The sequence below is a fragment of the Hermetia illucens genome, chromosome 2 (genome assembly GCF_905115235.1).
Source record: "Hermetia illucens chromosome 2, iHerIll2.2.curated.20191125, whole genome shotgun sequence".
NCBI classification, from domain to species: domain Eukaryota; kingdom Metazoa; phylum Arthropoda; class Insecta; order Diptera; family Stratiomyidae; genus Hermetia; species Hermetia illucens.
This window is the reverse complement of record NC_051850.1, coordinates 115,877,436-115,889,585: the sequence shown is the minus strand read 5'-3', so window position 1 is coordinate 115,889,585 and position 12,150 is coordinate 115,877,436. Positions and strand designations below refer to the sequence as shown.

At 39.3% G+C, this 12,150-nt stretch overlaps 1 protein-coding gene across 1 annotated transcript; it reads left to right on the top strand.

The window, feature by feature from the left end:
* Window positions 1-7,495: 7,495 nt before the first annotated feature.
* On the top strand, window positions 7,496-8,361 carry LOC119648237 (40S ribosomal protein S17). Its single transcript, XM_038049866.1, has 3 exons — window positions 7,496-7,622; window positions 7,823-7,974; window positions 8,063-8,361. Exons 1-3 carry the CDS (start codon window positions 7,620-7,622, stop codon window positions 8,301-8,303), a joined length of 396 nt encoding a protein of 131 aa, XP_037905794.1. The 5' UTR covers window positions 7,496-7,619; the 3' UTR covers window positions 8,304-8,361.
* Window positions 8,362-12,150: the final 3,789 nt, after the last annotated feature.

Below are 12,150 nucleotides of genomic sequence, written 5' to 3'. Positions count from 1 at the left end.
TCGTCAGTATAGGCCAGTAGTTGGTTGCATTAGCATCTCCATGGCGGATTACTTTTTCCAGGATCAGGTTAAAGAGCACGCATGACAGGGTATCCCCTCGCAAACCCAGAGTGCATATCCATTCATTTATGTTTTCAAAGCTGATAACAGCAGGTTTCTTTTTTTTGCCGACTAGGAATTTGTGGAGCGCGCGTGACTTTCCAATACCTAGAATTGCTCCATTTTTTTTCTGTTATCTTCTTAAAAAAATGATGTGAAGTACAGCATCGTGTACATCGGTTCTTAAGGTCCAATTTTCACCTACCTGAGCTTTGTTAATAATATTGTTATAGGAATTCAATCAAACTTTCCAGTATCGGTTTCTATGTTATGTCTCATATTACTGCAATTTATAATGTTTTAGTTCTAGGATGAACTTCAGGAGGGTTTCCGGTAAATTTTCGGAATGTAATAATGTATTTTTTGAGGTCCAGATATCATATAGGGGCGTGATTTTTATTCAGTTTTCTCATTGTACATTTGCTGAGAATGGGTCTTAGATTGAAGGTAGCACTCCCCTAACTACTTATTGTTTATTGATTGCTAATGTCAAAGCTAAAACCCCTTTTGTCAATGTAATAATTCATTTGACACTCCACAGAGCTATATTCGAAAACATTTATTGATTGCTACCTAACAAACAGACGGACGAAGAAATAAACCGATTCACACGATTCACTTTGGTGTCATACTGACACTCAAAGTTATTCAAATCTGTAACTTGCAACAAAGCAAGAACTTTGGCGTATTATAACTTCGTTAGTAATAGTGCGATGTCCACCAAATTTATAATGCTTTATATAAAAACCTATGTTACTACATACTTCATAATCTTACGATCAAGGAGATTTCTAATCAATTTTGCGTTAATGTAAAACGATGTTACTCACGGCATGCGTTGGGCTTCACAGTTCCCATTTTCCCATCGAATTTCGAATCAATAGGAGTAATCGCTTCTAAGGAAATGCCTGTTACAGGTAGACAGACACAAAACCTTAAAAATAAATAGGAAAGAGTAGCTACTCCAATTAACTGCAAACACTGGATTTGTTTTACAATTACCTGAAAAAGATAGAAAATTAAAAAGAAAATGTTCATAAGTGTGTCTTTTGAGTTGGAACATTAGGAATTCATTTAAAGTATTACTTGCGACAGAAATTTTTGGGCTAGTAATCTGGAAATTTCGAAATTAATTTGCTAGCAAAGTATGACAAGCAGGGGGGCTTTATGGTTACTATGGTTGGCTTCTAAAAAACAACTTTGTATGATTTTAGGAATGTGCGTATCTCCCTCTACAGCGGCATCAAGGGCCTGTAGAACTCACTATCTCCAACTTGAGCAAAGTTCGATGGAGTAACTTTGGAAATGTGTGTAACGAAGGAGAGATCATCATCTGATGGCCGCCTACTTTCGTTTCCATGTCGTTACTACGACTGCTCGTAAGGAACAGAACGTCGGGCCCCCAAATTTAATACCGCCCGTTTAAGCGATCTAGCTGTCATTCAACAATGGGAAACTCTAACTATCCCAACAAAGAAAATTGATGAACACTAGACTGCTAGCAAAAGTGTCTTTACTTCTCGGACGAATAAAATTGTCGGCTACATCCCAAAAGGGCGTTACATGAGCTGAATAACTGCGAGGGCGTTGAGACGGATCGATAAACTTAAATGTAGTGGAGCGTACGCGGTAACAAAAGAAATTCCCCCATTTCGCTACCATATATCGCAATACGAAAAAACTTTCAGGTAGTCGTAAGTCTTTCCAATGGTCCCATGAGAGACATTCACGGTAGAATTCTCATCCTTGGTGATGAGCAACTGAAGAGGTGAAAGGAGCACTTTATCACGATTCGCAATCGCATAATATTCCGTTAAGTTACACCTCTCGTAGATGATATGTAAAACCACCGGAACATGCGGATACGAACTGTTGTTCTAAACAAGAGCTAAATAATCTTTCCATTAATGCGCTGAAGCGAAGGGAAGCCAGCGGCTTTGAGCTTCCTTGCCGATCCTATCGTTTCTGCAGAGTTGCTACTTACACTTATCCTTAAAACGTGCGATATTGAGCACCTCGAAAACGTGACCGACAGTGAGCAGCTTTACATCCTGTTGTGCCGGCCGCATTAACTCCCTTCAGATAATTGTGGGGCAATGGAGCTTAGATCTCCACTCTACTAATTCTTCGTCAATTTCAAGCAACCTTTCAGCAGCTTAAATAAGGAATGTATCTGGAGTGTTCTACGTAGGAGGGGCATTCAGAAGAAATGTCACGTGCTGTATCGAAGTTAAATTTTGGGAAAATTTAGAGTCCAACAAGGGCAGAGCCAGATTTGCATTCTGTCAGTGATGCTTTTCCTTCCTATTATCGCGGACATCTTTCATGCTACCTAGGTCACACATTAAGAAAAGGCCATTGCTCCATTGTTGATTATGCTTTACAATCTACCATTCCAGGATCTCGACGGTCTGGTCGCACTAGAGCCACATAGCACAGATCAGCGAAGGGTGCTGTAGACCTCTCGAGAACCCCTGGGTGAGCTGAAATACATTCCGGCGAACCGGCACAGAACAGTGCAGAGGAGTGTGGACCTCTCACGAAGTTCCGGGAAGTCAGCGAACCAGCAAGCGTAGGTGAGATTTATACACTCTGCCTCGCATAGACAACCATATAAATAAGCGCCCATTTAAGTACTAATCCCTCCCTTAGTGAAAGCACCCGTTTTTCACCCTTAGAGTTGAACTCACGACCGTTAATAATCCTCGACTACAATGCCTTCGGTAGTGGATAACTTGGCCACAATGGGGCCGTTTTTAAGCCATGAGAAACCTGATGAAAGGTTAAAAAGACGAAAAGACGGAACACCAAGGAAAACAACTACGATCATCGGACAAATAAGTTAAAACTGGTTCAAGCTTGTAACCCTTCAGTAAACTATCCTAGAATAGCCCTAAATCTTTAATAGATACTACAGTTTCTCCGTACTTGAGGAAATAATTTACAATAGATTGTTCCCAATTATTAAGGGCCTAAACCCATATAAAAAATTGACTTCATCAAATTGGCTACAAGCGTGGCCAATATTATAATATAATGACTAATAATGGACTGAAGAGCAAATTCATAAATTGGCGAATATACAAAAAAGAAATCAATAACAGTGGGATTTAACCAAAAAGCAAATCTGATCTGAAAGGCGAGTAAACATTCAACTAGATCTAGTAAACGCAAATTATTAATAAAACCAAACGCTTACTCGCTAGTTGCATCCATAAATGTTAATATTGTATTTAACAAAACACAGATTCTAGGTGAAATACAGAGATGTTCTCAGTGAAAAACCTTAAAAGACAGCAGGAGTTCCTCAGGGGAGTGTACTCGGTCCTATACTGTATCTTGTCTACACGGCGGACTTTCCTATTAGCGGACTAGCTACCGCATCTATCTTTGCTTACGACACCGCCGGGAAAATCGACAAATTTTCCATTGCATATTCTTTAAGTACAGTTTCTCAAGAACATTCTCACCAAATTTCATGACGATTGGAGCATTAGGTCCGAAGTTATAGCCATTCATAATGCATTACTTCGTTGCTCCAGCATGGTTGTGCGTAAACTTTCGAATCTTCATCCCCGAGTATACTGTTTGCAGTTCCAGTCACAAGAGACACTATAATGGCTGGTAGCTAGCATTAATTTTATGTTTTGAAGTGCAAGGGAGAACTACATTACGGCTCTGGAATCGACGACTCGATGTAAATAATTCAGTTAATTTTTAAAATGAAAAACACAAACTTGAAACTTTAAACGCGATTATCTCAGAATTGTATGATATTTTTGTAAAAGTGCCTTTGCGGTGGACACGATTACTAAAAGCCTACTATTCCAATCAATGCCAATTTTTGACCAGTTATCTATTACGATAATAGCTAGTTGCTTATCGAAGGATTTTCAATTCTTTTAAAAAATATTTTTTTAGGTAAAAAAAATCGGAAAAATACAAATTTTGTTAAAACCACCGCAATTTTTTTTTCCAAGTTCGCATTTTAACGAATCCTTCGTCCAGCGACTAGATAATATGATACAGTAACGATTTTTTTTTTAAATTTGGATTTTGGGTAAATCGTCGACCGCAAGCCATTCCAAAAAAAACACTCCCGGAAAACAGTTGCAGATTTTTAAATTACTTTTTCTTTAAAAAAAAACTTTAGCAAATACCCCACCATATGTATTAATTGATGCTGTTAACAGTATTTTAACAAACATTTACTAAGCTGCCAAAAAAATCAGGAAAATGTCGTCATTTTTCTCACTGCAACTGCACAGGTATAACCCCTTGAGTTTAAATGCGGACCCAAAACTGGCTTCTCCAAAACTGTAATAGTAACTAAAAAGAGTAGAAAACTGGCTTCAGATGTGAGGGTGAAAGTGAACATTTCGAAGTGTGTGCAAATGGCTTTCACTCTGAGAAAAGAAAATTGTCCTCAAATGAAAATCAATAACATCGTTATCGCTAATGGACGTCAAATATCTAGGAACAAACATCGATAGAAACGGCACATAGGGGTGAGCAACCAGTAACTCAAACTTACATTTAAAAGAGTCTTGCAGCTGCGGCTGTTTTGAACTACAAACCTAAAATTTTGAGATGTATGCTCCATAATATTCCGGAAACATTGATCTCCGTTAAAACTTGGAAACTAACACCAGAGTGGAAGAAATTGACTGTTCTGCACAGATTGAAGAGTCATCCCGACACAATAGCTAAGAAAATTTTGTTTCATCGGAAATCAAGAAGCTAAAAGTAAGCAGTAACAAATTGAAAATTTCGCCTTTGTTTTTGTGCAAACTAAATTAATAATTCTCATAAAAATTAAATTTAAATTATTTCAAAAAATAAGATGAAAAAAAAAACGGTTAACCCCCAACAATGGCATGGGATAATGCATATCCTTCATTAATAATAATAAAAAAATAAATATATTTGAAGCTCCCGATGTGTGGTAATTTGATGAAATTGTGAAATGTGCCCATGTGGGGTATCAAATAAAAGGCCTTTCTCAAATAGGTTATTAGTTTTGATGTCGATTGATAAATCGTAAAGGGTGAATAGTACAAAAAGTCTGAGTGTAATTATGCGGTGCTTCAACAATTAATTATTTGAAATAATGAAAAACTTGTTGTTTCTTTTTCGTTGGTGTAGATATTTATTCTTGCAAATACCGATATTTCGGGAACCACTTGTTCCCTTCATCAGTCTGCTCCTCAGCAGGTTTATTAGTATTTATACTACAACAAACAAGAACAAAATGGCGCAACCGATCAACACGAGCTGATCCCGCTTGTGAGTGGGACAAAGGTTAAAGAAAAAGAAAATTAACAACGGTGTCAATAAAACTTACGGAAACCCTCCTCAAGCAAAGATGGCGTATTTAGGGAGTGGACGCATCTCCGGTGGTTTCTCTTATGAATACGGAATCGGGTAACAGTATGAAGAATAGTACAGCTCTAGTGATAGTTTTATGAAAATTATACTTTTACTGATAAGGTTATAGTAGGTAAAAGTCTTAGTTTTCGTGTCAATTTACTACGTCCTAAGCAATAGAAACGTGATACTGACTTCGTAATTAACGTAAATCGTGGACATACAATAAATTCAGAAGGTAGAGAAAGTAAATAACTTATTATACGCTTAAAACTGAGAAGAGAGGTAGAGTTAATGAAACCGAGCTGTAGAACGCAGTAGGGCTAACATAATCTCGGAATCGGTATGTGAAAGTAGTTATTGAACTCCGCCGAAGGAATTTAAAAAGAGTTTACATATCAAGGAAGATTCAGCATTGTTATAGGTAAGGACATCCAAAAGTGTTAAGAAAAGATGGATTGAGATAAAGTCAGAAGAAGAGCAAACGATTATAGATACCAGGACAAGCTTTCTATTTTCTTTCCATAAAATATATATATATAAGTATATAAATATAAGTAAATATTTACATTTATATTTATACGCGAAAAATAATTAAATTCCTAAGTAAATAAACAAAATAACTTTAGTACGGTAATCGGTTTATATTAAAATTATTTAAAAGATAACAACGCAGCATGTAAAAACATGAAATATATTCATAGATACATGTAGCAATGCTTTATAATTGATGTTCTGCAATTGGCATTAATCAAATCTTCGATTTTCTGACTGTTTTAGATAAAGCTGAAACCGATCTCAAATGTTCAAGTGTTTTTCCCAGGCGTCTTCCAATAGTTTTATGAAAATTATTTAAATCGCCGAATTTTCCTGTTTGCTCCACGTTATTTGCGGAAAAAAATAGAGATGGCCCGCAAAAGAATGTTTTAAGGTCGTAGTCGGCGAGTCAATCCACAATATTGTACAATTTACTAGAATAACCACGAATGCAAGACTTCTTTCCGTTTTAATATTTAATACCAGCATTTATCACGAATTTTGTCCTAACAAACGAACGCGATTCAAAACACTTCGACAACAGATCATTAATCACACAAAAATGAATATCTTCACCTTCAATTGATTCAAGAAAGACACTGCTTTCAATTTGAAAACTACTCAACACCATTTTTAATTTTGAATCACATGTACTTGCAAACCTACAACGTACAAACTCTATAAATCAAATTGGAAATTTAAGCATTTATTCATTGTTCATTTCAATCGGAGTTAAATTAGTAACTTAAGAATTCATTGTTCGTTCGATCGGACCAATACACCACACGATTCATCAGCAACCAATTCTGCTAATCCGAGGCCAATCTGAAAACATCTCCATAAGAATATAATTCATCGGATTGATTCCATACAACTTATGAATTCGTGATGAACGCTCAACAACGAAATGAATTTTTGAAAGGATCGTCATACAGCCAGATTTAAAAATGTCTCTCAAAGAATGTGTATGTGAATAAGACATTTTCTGTTCCTATTCTGCTCTTGCCCTGTCAAACTGCCGTTAAGAAGCACCATTTTGAGCTATACTATCATTTTTACAGCAGCTTCCTGTATTACTTTCCTGTCACTATACTTTCCTTAATTAAGAATTTAGTAATTGCTTCCAATAATGTCATGCCATCGCTTGAAGACAATATAAGATCTAAACTAAGATAATTTTGAATTTTTAACGACTACAATTTCTTGTAACCAAATTTTAGAGATCGTATTTCAGACGTTATCGCACATCCGCACTGATAAATAATAAAAAATAAAATTCTTATATTAAATGGAAAACGTAATTTAAACACTTAGCTGCAAAGAAACGGTTGAAATCATTCTTTTATTTTAATTAAATTTTTCAGAAAACAGCAATCACTCTATCGAAATCAATATTTACCTAAACTTAGTTACAGATATGTGTATTTCTTTTCTTTGTGTTCTTGGTTTCCACCGCACTGTGAATTCGAAGAAACTGTTGTCGTTACTTTATATTGTGAATAGTGAGCATTGCGTATCTTTGGTACTAGATCTTATTGCTCTACTTCGATTTCTGTCTACTCTGCTTCAACCAGCACTTTTGACAGACCGTTCTTTTCCGGTTGAAACTTTCCAAGATGGTAGGTGTTTACTGTCAATTTCCTAAGTAAATCGTGAATTATTTCGTTCATCGGTACAACTTCTCTGAAATTTGTATCAAAGTTTCGTTTCACAGTGTTTTTGCTTTGGACTGCAGCTTAAATTATGTATTAATTGCAGTTATTTTTACGGAATCCATCGAAAGTATCAATGGGTCTCATCAATGTTTTGTATTTTCTAGGGTCGCGTACGTACCAAGACAGTCAAAAAGGCCGCTAAGGTCATCATTGAGAAGTATTACACCCGCCTTACGTTGGACTACCACACCAACAAAAGGATTTGCGAAGAAGTCGCTATTATCCCAACCAAGCCCCTCAGAAACAAGATCGCTGGGTGAGTACTGTGCACGCAATGTTTATAGTGGCGCGCATAACCCTGTTGTGCACCGAACGCAGTCTCATGGAATTTTCTCTTATTTCAGTTACGTTACACATTTGATGGGACGTCTCCGCCACTCGCAGGTTCGAGGAATTTCCATCAAATTGCAAGAAGAGGAACGTGAACGTCGCGATAACTACGTCCCAGCCGTCTCCGCTTTGGAGCAAGACATCATTGAGGTCGATCCAGACACCAAGGAGATGTTGAAGATGTTGGATTTCAACAACATCCGTGGACTCCAGCTTACACAGCCGGCCACAAACAACTTCAACAGGCGAAACTAGGAGTAGTTCGGGAAATACTGTCCTTTTACTTTTTAAAAAATATAAACTAAAAAGAGGAGCCAAAGTGTTTGTAATTCGCATTTGATACGAGAGGGAACGCAGTGGTCAAGTGAAAAGTGATGTGAAAAATCCCCAAATGTGTATTCCTTGAGGACTGGGAGAAATATCCGCAAACGGTTCGGTATATAATGTGGGGATTTTGGGATTTAGCTTTATAGTACATAAACCCTAGTGTTATCCGCTTATTGCAGCCTTTGCATCTTTACTTTTCTACCGTAAAGTTTTCCCCATTCCGCAATAGTTTACCAGCACAACTATTCCATGCTTGACTTGCTTTCACCAATGGATCAAAGTGCCAGCAGGTTACCACGATAAAGCGCCGAATGTGTCCGTTTTACCATAGTATATTCGTTACTTTAGAGTGGCCGGGTTGCAGTGGGTCCGTACGATATATAGGATACACTAAGCCAACTCCCTCCCTTCAATCACTTATTTAGATTTTTTTATGAGAAATGACAGAAACCAGCTGTAGCAGAGTGAAATGAAATTTACTTTGTAATTATAAATTTAGTTTAGTTGTTTAGTTCTCTTTCAAACGATTGGTCAAAGAACGGACAAGGTCAGATTAGTACACAAGTTAGACTAGCTACTGCCAACCTAACTTCGCATTTTTTCTCTGAGTGAGTGCAGCAGTGCGTTGTCATGGCGTTATTTACTAAGGATGGAGATTTTGCTTTAATGAGGCGCTTTTGTTGGATACTGCATATTTCCGCTGCTGGGGTTTGGTTGTATGGTAACTGTTCCCAATAGATAATCCCCTATTATTCCACCACACAATAAGATCTTATGGGGGTGAAATTTTGTTCTTGAAGCCGTAGGACTAGCAACTAAACACCTCTCCGTCATCAGAGCTAGCATGGAACTGTTTGACACGTAACTTCGGTTAGCCTTTCCATTCTCCTACCTTAGGGAGCCTTCAAGTCAGAGAATTCTTTTCGCCAAAGAGGGGAATGGAGAGGGGCAATTATTAGTAGTAGTTAGAGTCCACCAGATCCTCCACGGGATAAGCTTTTCACAAAAATAATCGGTACTCGGCGAGAACTCCAGTGTATCTGTATAGAGTTACCAACATTACAGAAGGGAAAAAAGCCGAACAGTCCATCTGCCTAGACTCATTTTCATAAGAGGGCAACGGCTTGAATAAAGCTCAGTGAATTGCTTGGCCACAAAGTGCTGCTCCCTAAGCGATTTGGCGGTAGAATGTCATTTAGAAACTCTGAATTGCGCCATTTTAGAAGACTTGAAGAGCAGTTCCTATTACCCGAAGCCAAAGCGACAAAACAGTGTTCTGGTGGTACCGAAACTTAGTAAGTCAATCAGACGACATCTAAATCGTGCTTGTAAAAGCAATAAGAATGAAGACCGGTTATAATCCCGAGACTCGCAGCGGGAATATGCGCTTGTAAAACGTTGTAAGCGGGACTCCTTTAGAACATACTGTGAAGAGCTGAAAAGTGAAAGAGAGATTTCAAGGCTTTGCAGAGTCCTTAGAAGGAGTGAGGACGAAGTTGGACTCTCTTAGAAAATCATATGGAGCTTTCAAAAACTTCAGGAGTTGAGTTTGAAAAGACCCTGTTGGGAATACATAATCCTGAAGAATAGGTGGCCGAAGTGGAAGGAGCATGGTTGGCGGTTCCTGCAAACACTCCAACTTGTACGGGCTGCAAGGCGAATTGGGCCGCACGGCAAGAGCGGTGGTTACTCATAAAAAAGTGAAAGCTTGTATACTGTCCCACATGGCATGGATGACATCTATCCTGCACCGATCGTGGAAAAACTGCGAGAGAGGCGTCTTCGATGATATGGTCACCCAATTCGCACTAACGAGAATTCCCTCGCCAAAATTGGTCTAAACATCGAAGCTGATGATAAACGACCAAAAGGCCGGCTGAAACAACGATGGCTAGATACGCTGAATGAGGATTTGAAAGCCCCGCGATCGCATTCAGATCAGGCATTTGATAAAATAAAGTGGCGAAACCAACCACGACGAGCCGATCCCGCCTGTGAACGAGACAAAAGCTGAAAAAAAAGAAGGCTACTTTGATTTTTTCTAGCTCAAGCCTGACACCATGAGCGGTCATCCAACCGCTCGCCCAAAACATCAATATACCAAGTCTTCCTTACGCCTGTTCAACAGTCTTTCCGATAACAAATGGCTCAATATCATTTGCATAACCGACCAAGCGTGATTCTTCTGGCATGGAGAAGCTTAGCAGACTATCGTAAGATGCGTTTCAGAGGTCCGGCTCTTCGATGGCCTCCTGTGCCACTCCCAATATAAACTCTATCCCCTCTGCCCCTGCAGAGTCTCATAGAGCAGCAAAGGGTGTCTCAGATAATCCCCAAATATACGATAAAGGTAGCCTGGCACGTGGGATTGATTTTCTAGTGTGCCTAGCATCTCTGCAGTCTCATGGAATCGAAGTCATTTCTGACATCAAGCAATTCAAGGATCACTACTCATTGATCAATGGTGGGAGTCTCAACTCAATGGTCAGCATCCAACACTTTCACTTGCTCGAAAACCTTCTTGCAGATAAGTCCCCGGCAGCACATATCGGTTCGGCACGTCTACTACTCATGAGCTCTTCGAGCTTTCCATACTGGTTCAAGCGTGTAGACGGGAACTTAGAGTCTTCTTTCATCATCATCATCAACGACGCAACAACCGGTATCCGGTCTAAACCTGCGCCGAAGTCCACCAATTCAATATCCCTAAAAGCTGTCTGGCGTCCTGACCTACGTCGTCGCTCCATCTCAGGCAGGGACTGCTTCGTCTTCTTTTTCTACCATAGATATTGCCCTTATAGACTTTCCGGGCTGGATCATCCTCATCCATACGGATTAAGTGACCCGCTCGCCGTAACCTATTGAGTCGGATTTTATCCACAACCAGACGGTCATGGTATCACTCGAGATCTCGCCGTTATGCAGGCTACGGAATCGTCCATTCTCATGTAGAATTCGCAATTTTTCTTGCTAAGAACCCAAGTTTCCGAGGAATACATAAGGACTGGCAAGATCATTGTCTTGTACAGTAAGAGCTTTGACCCTATGGTGAGACGTTTCGAGCGGAACAGTTTTAAGCTGAAATGGGCTCTGTTGGCTGCCAACCGTGGCCAGATTTCATTACCGTAGCTGTTATCGGTTTTGATTTTCGACCCTAGATAGGAGAAATTATCAACGGTCTCCAAGTTGCAGTCTCCTATCTTGATTCTTCCCATTTCACCAGTGCGATTTGATGTTGTTGGTAGGTTGGTTTTTGGTGCTGTTCTGGGCGTATTGGGCACTCCGGCCTAGGAAGATAGCGGAGAATATCTTATAGATGGTACTCAGCAACGTGATACCTCTATAATTGCTGCACTGTGTGATATCTTCCTTTTTATGTATGAGACAGATAATGCCTCTTTGCCAGTCGTCAGGCATTGATTCGTTGTCCCACACCTTGAGCGCAAGTTGATGAACCACTTGGTGTAATTGGTCGCCTCCATATTTAACCAATTCGGCTGTAATTCCATCGGCTCCTGGCGACTTTTAAGCCGATGAATTGCACGGACTGTTTCTTCGATACTTGGTGGTGGCAGTATTTGCCCGTTGTCTTCAGTTAGCGGGACCTCCAACTCGCCGATGTTTCGATGGTTCAGTAGTTCATCAAAGTACTCAACCCATCGTTCCAATATTCCCATTCTGTCGGAAATCAGATTTCCCTCTTTGTCTCGGCAGGATGAACATCGAAGTGTGTAAGGCTTCATCCTGCTGACTTGTTGGTAAAACTTCCGCGCCT